General features: G+C 42.0%; 1 protein-coding gene across 3 annotated transcripts in view; it reads left to right on the top strand.

Moving 5' to 3' along the window:
- cdk15 (cyclin-dependent kinase 15) overlaps positions 1-17,312 on the top strand; it is a 46,382-nt gene that overhangs the window by 20,744 nt on the left and 8,326 nt on the right. For all 3 annotated transcript variants that reach the window (XM_042079894.1, XM_042079893.1, XM_042079892.1), the window contains 9 exons: positions 2,133-2,270; positions 2,562-2,656; positions 3,346-3,425; positions 3,651-3,745; positions 4,405-4,467; positions 7,799-7,922; positions 8,233-8,353; positions 14,602-14,695; positions 14,979-15,042. In XM_042079894.1, coding sequence (XP_041935828.1) covers positions 2,133-2,270; positions 2,562-2,656; positions 3,346-3,425; positions 3,651-3,745; positions 4,405-4,467; positions 7,799-7,922; positions 8,233-8,353; positions 14,602-14,695; positions 14,979-15,042 — 874 coding nt within the window. The remainder of the gene's footprint in view (positions 1-2,132; positions 2,271-2,561; positions 2,657-3,345; positions 3,426-3,650; positions 3,746-4,404; positions 4,468-7,798; positions 7,923-8,232; positions 8,354-14,601; positions 14,696-14,978; positions 15,043-17,312) is intronic.

The following is a 17,312-nucleotide window of genomic DNA, read 5'->3' as shown; positions in this document are numbered from 1 at the left end:
GGGGCCCTAATTTGAATGATGAGCAAAGTGCAAACTCTTAAGTCTAATTATTAATTTAATAACAGGGCACAATTAATTTGCTAATTCAACACCATGTGCAGGACCTCAACATTTTGGGCAGGACGCAGACATTCATGGGTCAGATCAATGCTCCCACATGCCACACCATAGCTGTAGTTTATGCACAAGGACTTTGCTTGTTGATAATGCTGGTTGACTTTGCCTTCTTATCTTGACCCGCCACATACAGTAAATAAGAAATATAATAGAAAGTGTTAAGTGAAATACATTGTATCATCTTTTTTCTCTGTCTCTTGCTACCACATCATCTTTGTTTTGCTGATCTGATTTCGGTGGAAACCTCATGATTAGTGTGTCTGGTGGAAATATAATAAAATATACTGAATACTGAGAGAAAAATAGCTTGTTGAATTATGCCAGTAAACTGTTCAACTCTCTCTCTCTCTCTCTCTCTCTCTCTCTCTGTCAAATTCAAATTTATCCTACATTCAGTCTGGGGATTGAAGATGTGCTCTACTTTCTTAAACTAGACGCACATGTGTTTGCTAGTTTGTGACCTTTGCTGATATAGTTACCCCGCCCAGCACCCATGCTGCTTAACTAGCAAACAGTGTCCACCCATGGGTGTGTTTTCCAGAAATGAGGTGTGTTCAGTCGCATGGTCAGTGCATTTCTTTCAGTGCAGTGGTATCTTGGGGCACAGGAAAATGGTTGCACCTCTGACCAACCAAAACCTGGTCTAAAGTCAGTAGTGCAGTGTTTTGTATTTTATGAGCGTGTTGTCAAGATAGCCTTATGCTCACGTACATAGGCGGGTACGCAACCCAGGCTTACATACAGTACATGCACATGCAGCACACAATCAGGCAAAAGATAAAGAAAGAAAAAGATTAAAATGTGAAAGATTGTTATTATTGTTTTGTGACCTGTGCCATATTAATACATAGTCAAAGCTGTGTTAGTCATGTGGGTGAATTTTTACGGAGGAAATAGGAGTTTTTTTTTTATTTATTGTTTTTTTAACACCACGTTTTTATTCAAGAAAGATAAGACAATACAGATCCATTAATTTAGGTACAGTGTCTTGTTTTCTGTTTTCCTATTTGAGAGCCAGCGGAGAATTCTAACAGAAAAACTCTTCAGTTTATTTCAAGTGTTGTAAATGAACTGGGTGAAGACCTACACTGTGCTAACACTGTGCAGAGCAAGACTTGACGCCTACTTGTTTGTTGTATAGCTTTGATAATCATGATCATTCCTTTAAAGTTGTATCATTGGTGAACACATAAACATTGTAAATAGTTTGTGTTGAGTGTATGGTTAACTAAACACATGTGTGTTGAGCTAATTCTGCACAATAAGCAGGTCTGTTTCATCTGCAGAGATGGGTTACTTCATAGCATTTGGCAAACCTGCTGTTACAATAGCAATTTGCCAAGGTACGAGCGCTTCCAAACACACCCATGATTCAGAAACTTAAGGACAAACCTTTTTAACTATGTGTCTGCTGTGGATACCCTTTTCCCACTGTTAAAATAACACAACCTAAACACACTACACCTCCACCTCAGACTATCTGTTTTAGAAATAGGGCTCAGATATTGATTGATGCCTTTGCTGTTACTGTCATGGTCACTGTTGATTTTCTTTTGTATATGTCATTGGCCATATATCAATAATAAATCATTGTAAAAACTTTTGAAAATCCCAATAAAATGTTCAACACACTATACTATACTATACTATACTATACTATACTATACTATACTATACTATACTATAAAAATAACACCAGGATCTAATGTAGAGGGAACACAGACAGATTTACAATGAAACAATGCTTGTCAATCTCTGACCCCTTTTTTCCCACTGTTTGTCAAGTCAAGTCAAGTCAAGTCAAGTCAAGTCAGCTTTATTTATATAGCGCATTTCATACACAGAGGTAATTTAATGTGCTTCACATAAACAAAAGCAAACAAGAATAGTTGATAAAAGCATAGATAGGCAATAGTCAAAGAATAGTTTCAAAAGGGCCTTCATGGTAGCCTTTATGGTGTTCTGATCCATTTGTTTGTCTTTCTCTCTCCCGCTGCCCGCCCTGTCTGTCCCAGCTGGGTGAGGGCTCCTACAGCGAGACGCCCCAACCCCACTGGTTCCACACTCTGCAGGTGCGCCGTCTGAGGGTCCACAGGGGCCGCAGCAACAGTGACCCGCTCGGGGGGAAGAGCTTCCAACAGGAGTTTCAATGGGTGAGGGAGTACACACACAGACACACACACATACACATACACACACACACACACACACACACACACACACACACACACACACACACACACACACAATCACAGAAAAAACACAAATACATGTCAATGCACACACATTTTTTGCTACTTTTTGAATTTTAAACATGCAAATCCTACTGTGTGTTTGTTTTACCTCACAGAAATATGTATGTGTGTGTGTGTGTGTGTGTGTGTGTGTGTGTGTGTGTGTGTGTGTGTGTGTGTGTGTGTGTGTGTGTGTCTGTTTCCTTTTAGAACACTGGTCTCCAGTTCGGCACAGCCGCATCCTACCTGAATCTGGAGAAGCTGGGGGAAGGAACCTACGCAACGGTGTACAAGGGAATTAGCAGGTGGGCACTCACACATGCACACACACACACACACACACACACACACACACACACACACACACACACACACACACACACACACACACACACACACACACAAATCTCCAGTAGTGTTTGAGTGTGTGCAGAGTGGAGTGTTGCAGGGTAGGGGGCCTAACCCAACGTAGACGAGTTGCTGCTCATTTCCCAGGCTCATTTATTGGGCCCCCTCAGTATGGCTGTTACCAACACTGCCATAAAGCGTAACCTCCATCAGCTGAATCCGCCTTTTATAAGGTCATCTCTCATCCTGTGTGTGTGTGTGTGTGTGTGTGTGTGTGTGTGTGTGTGTGTGTCCATTTGTGTGAGAGAAAAACCTTCAAAAGACCCTTTACTTAACCAGTTGATTTCAATAAAAGTCATTACATGTTGAAATAAACACAGGTTCAAATGTTTTTTATAGCCTTTATTTTCTTCATAATCATTCTCTGCAATATCTTGTGTTAGAGATTGTGTTAGCGAGAGAGTTAGAAAAGTGTATATTCAAATAGATGAATCTTGCATGAGTCTTCCTCCCCCTCTGGTTCTAACAGGCTTTTGTGTGTGTGTGTGTGTGTGTGTGTGTGTGTGTGCGCGCCCGCGCGCGCTCGCCCGTGTGTGTGTGTGTGTGTGTGTGTGTGTGTGTGTGTGTGTGTGTGTGTGTGTAACAGGATAAATGGACACTTGGTGGCACTGAAAGTTATCCGCATGAAGACAGAGGAGGGTGTCCCTTTCACCGCCATCAGAGAAGGTAGAATAGCACAAACTATGTTTATGTGTGTGTGTATGTAAGTGTGCATGTGTACTCGTGTGTGTGTGTATGTGTGTGTGTGAGAGAGTCTGTGCACATGCATACGTACAGTATGTGTGTGTTTGTTTGATTGATTGTGCTACTTTACGCTGTATTTGTTAAAATATAAGTTCATTCTCTGACATAACTCATGGTATAACTGTACCTTGTGTGTCTTTTCCCCAGCCTCTCTTCTGAAAGGACTGAAGCATGCCAATATAGTTTTACTCCACGACATCATTCATACGAGAGAGTCTCTGACCTTCGTCTTTGAGTATGTGGTGAGTATGCATCATCATCATCCTCACTCTCTCATCACAGATAGGGACAGCACAGTGGCTTTGCTTTTAGACATGCCTAATAGTATCCACGATATTCTCCAGCCAACAATGGGCGTCGCCATGACACCTTAATGTGGCTCCTTAAGGTGACACCTTAAGATGCTTGACGTATCCTAAGCCATGTAAAAGCAAACTTATATATTTTTCTGTCAGTCATATATTATATAGAATATCCATATTGAGTGCAGAATTGTCAACATTTCGAAAGAAATACAAGTTGAAACATGTTCTAGTTAGCCTGCTACGACTGCACTAAGTTACCGTAATCTTTTCTTTTTTCTTTTTTCTGTTTTTTCTTCTACTCATCCCTTTTTCTGCTTCTCCTTTTTTGTCTTTCTCTTCTTCCCTCACTTTCCTTTTCTTCCTCTTTGCCTTCTCGCTCTCTGCTATTCTCTCCCTTCTCTCTTTCTCTCATTCTCTCTCTCCTGCTTTTAAATTCCTCTTTTCTCTTTCTTTCTCTCATTTCCCTGTTATCACTCTTCTTTGTTATCCATGTTATTCTGTCTTCCTCTCTTTCTGTTTTTTTCTCCCTTTATCACTCTCCATCTCTCTCTCCCTTTATTCCTCTCTCTCTCTCTCTCTCTCTCTCTCTCTCTCAGCAAACAGACTTGGCTCAGTACATGTCCCAGCACCCAGGAGGCCTGAACCCGTATAACGTGAGGGTAAGACCTGACCTGAGATCAGTGTGTTGGCAGGGATGCTGCTTGAACTGGCCGAGCTCTTACAAAGGCATACTATACTAATATACTGTCTGTGTGTGTGTGTGTGTGTGTGTGTGTGTGTGTGTGTATGTGTGTGTGTGTGTTTTTGTTTGTTTTCATATACAATGTGTGTGTGTGTGTGTGTGTGTGTGTGTGTGTGTGTGTGTGTGTGTGTGTGTATGTTTTTTATATATGTGTGTGTTTGTTTTTGTGTGAGACCTGACCTGACATCTGTGCCTTGGCAGAGGCGCTGCTAAAACTGGCCCAGTTCTTATGGAGGCATGACAGCGTTTCTGTCTGAAACTGTTTGTCTAACCCTCTCGACCTGCATGATGTTGAATGATTTAAAACAGCCGTAAGGAGTTTGAATACACAATAACCTTAATAACACCAACAACAGCAAGGGTGCTAGTGAAGAAGTTTTTAAAAGTTTAGCATACGGTACTTGATATGCAAAAGTGGTGTCTTTTAGCAATACAGTTTGTGATGTTGTGTTTTTCTTTTACATTTATGTGGTAGGAATATGAGGCAATGCCATGTGTCTTTCCTTTGCCTGAGCATATACATTTAAAAACTCCTGTTGCTTAGCTGCACACTATTGCTTAGCTCTGTGGTTGATTTTCAGTCATTTGTCACCAAATGTATTTGAAAACATTCCTGCCATCACACTTTCATTCACCAGTGGCCAGTGCTTCATGACTGCACCCCCATTTGCAACCAATGACATTCATTGTCCCATCGATTAAAAGTTGATGGAAACAATGTATTCACATATATTTGTATTTCAGTTGCATTTCTACCTCTGTGTTTCTGTAAACGTTGCTCTGACGACCTTACGTTTCGATTCCACGATCAACGACAAACTTCCCTAGAATAGGCGATGTCCATTTTTAACTCGTGCAACAAAGTGGATGTAAATGCACACAAATGCACATGTCCTTGAGCCGAATTTTCATGAATGTGCGTAGAATATACAAGTGAGCTGAACAGAAACCCAGCTAGTGGCAGTGCACAGACACACAGACACACACACACACACACACACACACACACACACACACACACACACACACACACACATACAGAGAGAGTGTTACCGCAGGCAGGAGACTGTTCTCTTGTCCTTGATGCGTCTGCTCAGCTGTTTCCATTATCCAGTCTCTCCTCTCCTTGCCATGTCGAGAGAAAAAGTGTCTAGCTCGAGAAAAAGTGAGGTTGTTTGTGGTAAACCCCAAATAAAGAGAGGCTATATTTGAGAAGTCCAGGTGTGTTGGCTCAAAACATTAAGTACAAGCTGGAAGTGTGAGCCTATGCGCTGGAGTTTTTTTTTTTGAGGAGCCTTAATAGATTAATGGAAAAGAAAAAGCAAACATTGAGGAAGCAAAAGTTTAAAAAATACAAATATAAAGCATTACCTCTTTATCAGTGTCAATGTTGATTATTTTATTTTGGTTTTATACTCTTTATTCCTTCAACAGCTTTCTTCTTTTTTAGCTTTTGTTTAATTAATCTTTTTGTATGTATGTTTAATTATTTTTAATAAGAATAACCTAGACAAGGGGAAAAGTGCTGTGAGAATCATGTTCTTTGATTTCTCAAGTGCTTTTAACACTATCCAACCCCTCAGACTGGGAGACAAGCTCTTGCAGATGGGTGTGGACGCTCACCTGGTAACCTGGATTACAGATTACCTGACCGGGCGACCACAGTTTGTCAGACTGAAGAACTGTCTCTCTGACACTGTGATCAGCAGCACCGGAGCGCCACAGGAAACTGTGCTCGCTCCAGTCCTGTTTACCCTGTACACATCTGACTTCTGCTACAACACCGAGTCATGCCACATGCAGAAGTTTTCTGACGATACTGCAATTGTGGGGTGTATCAGGAACGAGCAGGAGGAGGAGTACAGGAGCCTGGTGGAGGACTTTGTGCAATGGTGCATTTCCGCAGGTCTAAGCCCACTCTGCTACCAGTCTCTATTGATGGGGTCAATGTGGAGGTGGTAAGCACCTACAAGTATCTGGGTCTCCACCTGGACAATAAACTGGACTGGTCAGCTAACACTGACGCACACTACAAGAAAGGGCAGAGCAGGCCATATTTCCTGAGAAGGCTGCGGTCCTTCAATGTGTGCAGCAAGCTCCTCAGGATGTTCTACCAGTCTGTTGTTGCCAGCGTCCTCTTCTATGCAGTGGTATGCTGGGGAGGAAGCACAAAGCTTGACAGGCTGGTAAGGAAAGCTGGCTCTGTAGTGGGCGCTGAACTGGAGTGCATCACTTCAATATCTGACAAAAGGACCCTGAACAAACTGATCAACATCTTGGACAATGAGTGTCATCCACTCCACAGCACTATTGTAAAGCAGAAGAGCCTGATCAGCTGGAGACTTCCCCTCACTGCCTTGCACAACAGACAGACTGAGGAAGTCATTTGTCCCCAGGGCCATTGAACTGTTCAGTGCTTCACTTAAGGGAAGAGGAGAGATAGACTTCTCTGCATAGTCTGTCTGCCTCTTCACCCCCTCCATGTTTTAGATACTCTGTCCACTAGCCACTTTTTACCACTGTCTTACTGCCTCACTGTTTGCGTGCTATATTAGCACATATGCATAACCCCTCCCTCCATGCCACAGCCAAATTGTGGCCACAAAAAAAAAAAAAAAAAAATATATTTTTTTTTTTTTTATTATTTTTTTTTTTCTATAGTTTTTTTTTATATTACCTTGCCTACTCGCTGATATGTCCATATTTATTTTATGCCGGTCTCTAGCCTTTATTTTTGCACTGTTGCACTGTTGGACTTAGCACCATCACCATGACACTCACTCACACAGAGCACCTTACCTTACCTTATTATGCACAGAGAATCACAGGCTCAGTCCCTGCCTCAGTCATTGCAAGCACCTCTTGATTAATCACCCACTATGTGGATACTGTTTTTAGAATTGATTTAGATTAGGTGTTATTTAGTATAATTTGTATTTTAGTATAATTAGGATATTCTTTATTTTCTACTGTCCTTATTGTTTAGTTGTGCTTTTTATATTATTTTACTTGTTTCTGTTGTTAGTGAATGTGTGTGTGATGTCTGTATGCTACTGAGACCTTGAATTTCCCCTGGGGATCAATAGTATCTATCTATCTATCTATCTATCTATCTATCTATAAGGTGAATTTACTTGGCATGTTGGAAAAAATGCCTTTGCATGGTTGGAAGTTATGGTAATTGTAACACTACTAATTACAATGACTTTCTCTCTTTCGTTCCCTTGTTGTGTGTTGGCGCACGTCAGATCTTCATGTTCCAGTTGCTGAGAGGTCTGTCATACATCCACGGCCACAGAATTCTCCACCGAGACCTGAAACCGCAGAACCTTCTCATCAGCTACCTAGGAGAACTCAAACTAGCAGACTTTGGTGGGTCTTCTCTCTCTCTCGCTCTCTCTCTCTCTCTCTCTCTCTCTCTCTCTCTCTCGCTCTCTCTCTCTTTCTCTCGCTCTCTCTCTCCATCCCTCTCTCTCACATAAACAGACAGACACACACACACACACACACACACACACACACACACAGATGCCAACACACACACACACACACACACACACACACACACACACACACACACACACACAGATGGACACACACACACACACATACACACTGTAATATATCAAAGAGACAAATTGGAAGTCCATTCTAAGTCCCCAGTGTTCCTGACCTCCTGTAGGTCTGGCTCGCTCCAAGTCCATTCCCTGTCAGACCTACTCCGCAGAGGTTGTGACCTTGTGGTATCGACCCCCCGATGTCCTGCTGGGCTCCACCGACTACTCAACAGCGCTAGACATTTGGTGAGCAGCCACACAGAGACACACATACACACACACTCTTTCTCACACACAAACAGACACACACACACACACACACACACACACACACACACACACACAGATACAAACACACACACACACTCATCAATCAATCATTCAGAGCAGCATAAAATATGCCTGAAAGCGCAGTGCTGGAATGACCCAAATTTTAGCTGTCAATCAATCCCATGCTTTTCCATGGCGATGGTGTCCAACGGAAACAGTGAGGCCATGGCATGGAGAGGTGAGGTCTGAGTTGAGCCAAAACCAGTGATTCATTTGGTCCATCAAAGGCCAACCTGTGGGTCCAACACAGATACACACACACACACACACAAACACATACAGACACACACACACACACACACACACACACACACACACACACACACACACAGATTGGAAACAACTGTTTGGACTGTTCATGAAGCAAAATGCAGATTATCCCTTTTCCGAAAATGCTGGAATTTTGTAAACACACTAATAAACAAATGCAGCAGCACGGTAACTCAGGATCTTCTCCCGGGATAACAACAGCTGGAAAGCCGAGCATCAGACCCTTCCAGAGGTCAACTCCATTCAATTCAATTTTTATTTATATACAGTGCCAAGAACAAATGCCCAGACCCTAAGCCTTTTAAGGCAGCAGTGGTAGGCAGTGGTCCAAGGGGAGATTCCATGTATTTGAACGATCCCTGTCGAGGGAGAACTTATAAATGACTTAAGTTCTACAGTTTTCATTAATAGATGATACTTGTTGCCACTCGTGCCTCGAGTAGGACCAATAGAACCTATTAAATGTGAGAACCAAATATGTGTTCTTTACGTAGCCAGTTCCATTCCTCAGATTAGCAACATAAAAACGCCTATTATGGCACAAATTCATCCAGTGAAAGAACTAAGGACTTTGAAAGCATAAAGAAGGTGATAAATCAGATCATTCATACCAACCTGACTGAGTGCCACAGGAGAGAGGCATGTAAGCCTGTGCAACATGTGTGGTACTTAGGCCTACGTGATGCCTTGGTTTCAGTTGGTTGGTTCTGGACTGTGACTAGGCTACATACTGTAGTAGGCTACTAAAAATACTGCTCTTCTGGCAGATTGGCAGGTTTGGCCTGTTGCTATTCTTTTTCTCATTTGAATATTTTTCATTAAAATGTTATTCATTTGAATATGGAAGTGTGGGTGTTAGGTATCACAACCTGACTTTAGCTCAGCCCAGTAAACTTATTGGCCTTTGCCTGTCATTCTTGCCATTTAAAAACATAAAGAGGTGTTGTCTCTTGTTTTTCAAAAGCCTTTTGAAATAAACATCCACCATCGTGAGAGGGTGTCAGATCTATTTATTATCATTGATATTTAGATCGCACTTTAGACACGGAAAATTAGGCATTTTAAATAAATAAAAAAGTACATTTTTTCTAAATTGACATTGAAGTGTGATCACAGATAATTTGACAGTGTTTTAAATCTATCTAAAGTCTGATGTCAGGCTAATGTGCTATGAATAGAGGGACACATGCTGATGTGTCTATAAAATTCAGGTTACAACTCGACCATGGGAGGTTTAGAAACACTATGCTGTATTGCATACCAGTATACAAATCAGAGATTCTCAGGCAAAAGGAAACCAAAAATGAAAACGTCATTACCCAGCTAACAACAGCATACTGTATACAGTGAATGAGTAAAATGCCATGTTGTGGTTCAATAGATAGACAAATAATTGAAAGCACAAACTGATGGCTTAATGAAAATGTTAATGTTGTGTCTGACTAGTCTACTATATTACAGTGCTGTTAAGAGCCTAAAAGCCTGAAAAAAGAATACTAAAAGTTAGGAGTTTGTGTAAGTGCACCCATACAACTTTGGGAATCATTTAGTACTAGGTCTACTCTACCACATACTATTCACCAGACATGTGGACTCGAGTCACATGACTTGGACTCGAGTCAGACTCGAGTCATGATTTTAATGACTTCAGACTTGACTTGATAAAATTCGGCATGACTTGCGACTCGACTTGGACTTGAATACTATTCACTTGAGACTTGACTCGGACTTTGCCTCTTTGACTTGTGATGACTTGACATGTCTCGAATCAAAAACTAAATTTCCTGATCGTGGACCAGTCACCCCACAGATGCTTTCCCGCGACTAAAAAAAAATAAAAACAAATAGCGGAGACAAGCGGCCAGAGCACAGTACAGTACTGCCGCTACCCCCACACGCGTTACGCACTGTGTGTAGGGCACCAAGAGACAGAGGAAGGACCAACATTTAGCCAATCACTAGTAGCTTTACTGCAAACTGATTTGCACTCTTGTTAGAGAACGTTTAATGTCAAAAAGCACCAACAGCATGTTACATAAAGTTGATACTTTTCGAGTCCTCTCCATTAAGATCCAACTTGAACTTATGCTAGCCTACTGCATTTAATTGAGAACGCATCCAAGCACGCATGAGAGGGAGAGAAAATGAGTAGGTTCCAGCTGGCTTGTCATTGTTGATGATGATTGATATCTTCTTTTAAATATAAGAAACATATAAAAGGAAATCGTGAAGGCAACAAATACGAGATTAGAGGAGATTGTGAATTATCCGGTTCTCACTAGCCTACTGTACTGTTATAAACTATGAGATCCAGGTCACTATGACATAGCTGCACTCACTGTGATTTGGAAAGTGGACAAAAATATTATGAAGAGTTGTCTTTGCCTTGTGTAATGGAACTGGTCTTAATAGTCTTGAAGTATTCAATAATTTATTTACATGAAGCACATGATATGCCGATTGAAATACATTTCACTCAGCTACTGTAGCTAGGTGGCTACTGGCTACCAGGCTCATAATTCACTTTTAATTGCAAACAGAAAATGTCAAGCAAGCATCATGTCATACATGCTTCTCTTTCCAAGGGAATGAAAGCTGTTTGTGCCAACTTAATATCATGCTTATCGTTGTTAATATTGTGCTATACATGTGGCACAAACAATGTTTGAGTTTGTGGACTAGCCATAGGCTATATTTGAACGGTGCTGGTAAAAAAAGGATCATTATGAGAACGTGTGACACAATGGGCTTAAAGTGACAGTGCACCATTTACAAATGAGATAAACAGCATCAAATGTGTAGTATTTCTTAAGAAATGAATACTTTAAAACAAAATTACTGTCATTATTATCTTTTAAATAATATAAAAGTGTTGACCTTGGCTTCCCTTATGAGTCGCCACTGCCAGACAGCCCAATAAATTGTTTGCAGGCAAATCTGTGGCCTAGCGCAGTGAACTGCCATCAGTCAAATTATTACTCATCCTTACAGTGGGCTCCGCAATTTGGAAAAACAATATATATATTTGCAGCTGTGCTGAGTGTTATGTAGCTATCCGTTTACAGATTACACAGGTATGCGCATGCATATGTCGTAAAAGATTACAAGACAGAAACATTGAACATATTTTAATCTGTATTTATAAACAAAAAATACTGTGGATTAGATGGAAGTGCTAAAATTATGATCGATAGTCTAATAATGGCATTATTAAGTGAAGAGTACCTGATGACTTGTTCAGGACTTACTCAGGACTGCTAAGACTTGGGACTTACTTGTGACTTGCCAAACAGTGACTTGGTCCCACCTCTGCTATTCACTCATTTCTTACCACCAAACGGCCAGACCGCATTATCGTTAATTACCATAACATTTACCAGACTTTCTTTTGACGCTCATACTGCCCAAACCGTGACGCCGACGGTCTCGTCGCTGGTCGAAGCCGAGAGACGCCGGCTCCGTAGACATCTTATACTGTAATTCAGTGTGCTGACTCTCATAGGAAGTGAATGACTTCTGTTCCATCAGGGTGAATTTAGAGGCCCTCGCCAGTCCCGGTGTATAGCCTAATTCACTTTAGTATCCCCAGATAGAGCATAGGCATGATGGTGCTCCCTAATGTTGCACTGATTGTACTAGGACACACCACGTTACAAAGAATCTCCTATTCGCTCATATTCATCAGGGTCTTGAATTGGTACATGATCGTCAGAGGAGGGTAGGACACTATAGTTTTGACCAGGTTGTTAATCATGATCTGTCTAGCTCTCCGTTTCAGTGGGTGGATTTCACTCCTTCCTGATGGATCCGTCTTTCTCAGAGCACAGAGGATAGAAAGAATACAGAAGCCAATGACAGGCACTAAGAGAACTAACAATATGAAGATGGCTAAAAACTCAAATGAAATCAACATCCACAAACCAAAAAACACTGTGAGAAGCCAGACCAGTGCACACAGGACCCTCCTCTGTCTCCCGTTCGTCATCTGCATGTATGAGATGGGGTGAACTACAGCCATGTAGCAGTCAACACAAATGCAGGCCATAAACAGGGGCCGTATGGCAAAGTTCTGGCAACAATGAGAAGTTTGCCACTAGTGTCAAATGTGTTCGCCAATGATTTGCCACCACTCTTAGCCAATAATGGCAAACTTCCAGTGAACTTCTGGTGACAAGCCTAATTTGCATAATGACATTGCTGCAAATTTGCTGCAACATTACCAAAAGTTAACCGCAACTGTTTCCCAGAAACCTAATTTGCATGTGAAAATATTACTTTGCCGCAAATTTGCAGCAGCTTCACCAGAAACCTGAAATTTCTGTAAGGGAGGGCAATGTTAGTGTTGTTGACGCTGGTTGAATTTGAGGAATAAACACTCATCTCCATGATGAGATCCGGAACCAATTTGTGAAATAAAACAGTTCAGAATAATTGCATTTAGAAAATAATTAATGGACATGATGTTGTGTATGGTTCACTCTAGGACCAGTATCTTCAGTTTAGCTTGGCATGATTATCAACAGTATAACAAAAAATATTTTAAAAAGTATAAATAAAACAAATAAAAAAACCTTTGACCAGAAGTGGCAAAACAATGCGCTGTTTGTTATCCCACCAGTGGACCACCCGTAAACCAGAGAGTAAAACACCAGTGGTCTACCAGATGTGCCCCCTTAACTCTCCTCTCACTAAGCTGAATTGACATAACACGATTGACAAAATTGTTGTCATTGCAGGGTCCGAATTACTTACGATTTGACTGTCAAAGTGTAAGCCTTGGTCAGAACAAACACAAATCAAATATTTTCTTTGGACATGCAAAACAGTTTTGACAGGTGTCCATTTAATATACTTTAATAGACTAACTTGACGAATTTCAAAGTAGAATGAACAGTCGCCAGAATCAGACTCACACAAAATGTGATCTCTGATTGCCGTAAGCAGACATTGGTTGTCCCGTGGTCGTCTAATGGTGCAAGTTTGATAGCGTATTTTGCTGACAGTGCATGTGCACGGTGGCCAGTGCGAAGTCAGATGCATAAAGTGGGCAGAGTCAGGCCGAAGTTAATTAATAAAAGATAGATAGATAGGTCAGATAGATAGATAGATGCTATAGGTCAATTTAACACTGGTTGCATGTGATTGATTTATTCAATTTCACTTCACCGGAGAAGGTCTCACCCATTTCAGAGTCCCCCCCTTGACGTAGATTCCCACTATCTATATCGCCGCAGAACTTGGGCCCTAAGTCTGAAATCTCTCTATCGCTTGCCATGCTCCAGCGCCCCTGCACAGTGCTTTGGCTCTCTCTGTGTGTCCCATTGGGTGAGGGTGGTAGTCAGATGATAGTATGATAGTAGACCGTTGGATAGGTCAGTGGGCCAGATCAGTTGTACAGTCGGCAAATCCTTGAATTCCTCGAATTCATCTTTGTATCTTTCCTTGACGTTTTCCATCAAGGTTAAGGGAGAGAGGATTAAAAAGGTGATGGGATCAGAGGTGATAAATGGCTTTGGATTTGTATTAGTCAGAATGTAGAAGGAAAATGCCATTTGGTTGATATGAATGTTTAATTTTGCCCAATAAAGTAGACGTGTGACCGCGCACATCCATTTTCACCGTTTTAGATGGGTGCTGGATCAGAAAAATTACTCCCAAAAGTAAAATAAGAGAGAGTGATCCGCACACCATATAGCTCCCTTAAAAGGGTTTTTATTTTGCGTGCAACGTTTCGAGCCCCTGGCTCTTCCTCAGGCTACCAACAAGAGCTCTTATTTAAATTTTGCCCAATAAACATAAAGTTGAAAAAAAAAGAAAAGAAAAAGGTGATGGGACAGAAAATCCCAATGCAGCGATCCACTTAATATTCTTAATTTGCCATGTCTCTTCTTCAGGGGGGCGGGGTGCATTTTCATTGAGATGCTGCAGGGGGCGCCAGCGTTTCCTGGAGTGGCCGACGTATTCGAACAGCTCCAGAAGATCTGGGCAGTGAGTTTATTTCACCACTTTTGTTTCTTCACTTTTTGTTTAATTATAAAATGGATATTTATGTGATATGTATGTTGAGTTAAACATTTCCATTTCCACTCTAAAATGCTGTTGTTATCACACACCATCTCCATGGTTAGCCTGTGTTTGGTCAGATGTGTGACCTGTCCTCTCTCTCTCTCTCTCTCTCTCTCTCTCTCTCTCTCTCTCTGTGTGTGTGTGTGTGTGTGTGTGTGTGTGTGTGTGTGTGTGTGTGTGTGTGTGTGTGTGTGTGTGTGTGTAGGTTATAGGTGTGCCCACAGAAGAGACTTGGCCAGGGGTGAGCCAGCTGCCCAACTATAAACCAGGTCTGTTTTCCCATTTTGCTCTTTCACTCCCTCATTCTCTTTCTTTTCTTTCATGCATGTCTTTCATCCCCCTTTCCTCTGTTCCTCTTACTGCCCATTTCTCTGGGAAACTCCTCTGATCTCAGATCATGCTCTTCCCCTTACTCACAGATGTACAGTCAACTGACCCACATCCAACACACACACACACACACACACACACACACACAGAGAGAGAGAGAGAGAGAGAGAGAGAGACATACACAAAATCTGACCCTCAGAACACAAGTTCTGTCTTTAACCCTTGTAAACAGCTGTTGTTGTACCTACATGGAAGGCCTAGTCACAGAATATATGTAATTAAGCTCATTAGTAGCCTGCTTTGCTTCGAGGCCTAATGAACCAGATTAAGCCAGATCTGAGGCTCCCATCCACTGCATTCATGTGACTCTGTCTCTTTCTCTGTAGCAGCAACATACAGCAACAGCCTACATAGCACAGGAGAGTTGTGAGAACAACAAGTTACTTATCTTGTCCAGATCAGCCGCAAAAGTCTTGCAAAAGTCTTAAGAATACATGGGAACATATTTGAATTTTCTATGCGCATCCGTCTGGCCATCTTCCAATTCACAAGAGATTTCCAAAATCACTGAAAATCCAGGAACCAATCACAACGATGCTGACTGAGGAGTATGGTTAGCAGTGCTGTTGAACAAAACCAATAGCTGCGCTGGTGATGTCAGTGTTAAACAACATGGATGTGTATGTTCTTTGGAATGGAGTAAACAACAGCATTTAAAACTTCTTGTTTACAAGAAAGTTATGTTTGCTGTACTTCCAAAAATTCGGTAAGAGTTTAATGTACCATTTTACGTTTAATTACACTGCCGGTTACGCCCCTTGGAAATCTTGGAACGTGAACGAAGACTTTCCAGACTGATTCTCTTTTGAGAATCGGTGTGGTGTCAGCCAGCATCTAGGAGTCTATGAAACAGTCTCCTTCATTAGGAGAGTCCAAGTAGGAGTCTATGAAAGTCTCCTTCAAGAGAATCCAAGTAGGAGTCTAGGAGAATCTCTTTCCTTAAAAGAGTCAAAGTAGAATTAGGAGAGTCCTTGTAAGAAGTCTAAGAGAGTCTCCTTCATTAGGAGAGTCAGTCCTAGCATAGTCGTGTTTGTCTCCCGACTTCATCTCTGGATGTGAGAGAGCTTGGGCATGGGCCAGTTTGAAGCCCAAGCTCTGGCCTCCTCATCCAAGCATTATTTTCCTTCTGGCTGTCACCAAGCATTTGTGAATTTGTGTTGAGTAGTTAGCATGTTTCTTGGGTGTGTATATGTTTGTGTGGGTTTGTGTGTCTGTGTGTGTGTGTGTGTGTGTGTGTATGTGTGTGTGTGCGTGTGCGTATGTCTGTGCGTGTGTGATTTGTGTGTGTGTGTTTCATGCGTATGCATCATTGTGTATCTGTTTATGAGAAGTCATGAGACACAAGAGAGAGAGAGAGAGAGAGAGAGAGAGAGATAGAATGAGAGAAAGTGTCTGGCAGGCCGCCTGTCTTGCAACATAAAACCCACATGTTGTTTATCTTGGGTGTCTTGGATCCAGGCAGCCATCTCTGACAAATACCCTGACAGCTTCACTTTCTGCACAGCACACCCCAAGACACTCGAGGAAACCACCCCTAGGCCCGGGGAGCTTATTAAAAACAACCGAAAGAATCCCGTTTCGTATGTAATTAATAGCGTTCATTAGCACTAGGAATCAGGCCGAGTGCATTTGTCTTGGCTTGGGCCTGGAGCCTTGGCTTAGCCTCTGGCAGGCTATCAGAGCGATGCTATCAGAGCGATGCTAACAGCGCTAGCAACGTTAGCACACTGCCTTGGTCCTCTGGCTGCAGTTTAGAGGGAACCACATAAAGCTACCCCGCCAAGCAGTGCCGTTTTATGGGGGGCGTAAGAGGTACTCAGCCTCATGGTTTGGACGGAGAGTAAGGATTCTGACTCACCTGCGTGTCTACTAATTTAACCTCCCTGTGGTGTGGTATTTTGTGTGTGTGTGTGTGTGTGTGTGTGTGTGTGTGTGTGTGTGTGTGTTTTGAGACCTCTTTTATCTCCATCCATATTTCTGATGAAGGGATGATTCAGCCTCTGTTCCAGTAACAGTAACACACTGGGAGAGTTATGATGCAAAAAGACAAGCACCACCCCAGACCTAACCGCCCCCCTAAAACACTTACACACACACACACACACACACACACACGTGCGCGCACACACAAGTATATGCACAGACACGT

Source organism: Alosa sapidissima, chromosome 23 (assembly GCF_018492685.1).
Source record: "Alosa sapidissima isolate fAloSap1 chromosome 23, fAloSap1.pri, whole genome shotgun sequence".
Taxonomy (NCBI): domain Eukaryota; kingdom Metazoa; phylum Chordata; class Actinopteri; order Clupeiformes; family Clupeidae; genus Alosa; species Alosa sapidissima.
Note: the sequence above shows the minus strand (reverse complement) of the source record. Positions and strands in the feature narration are given on the sequence as shown.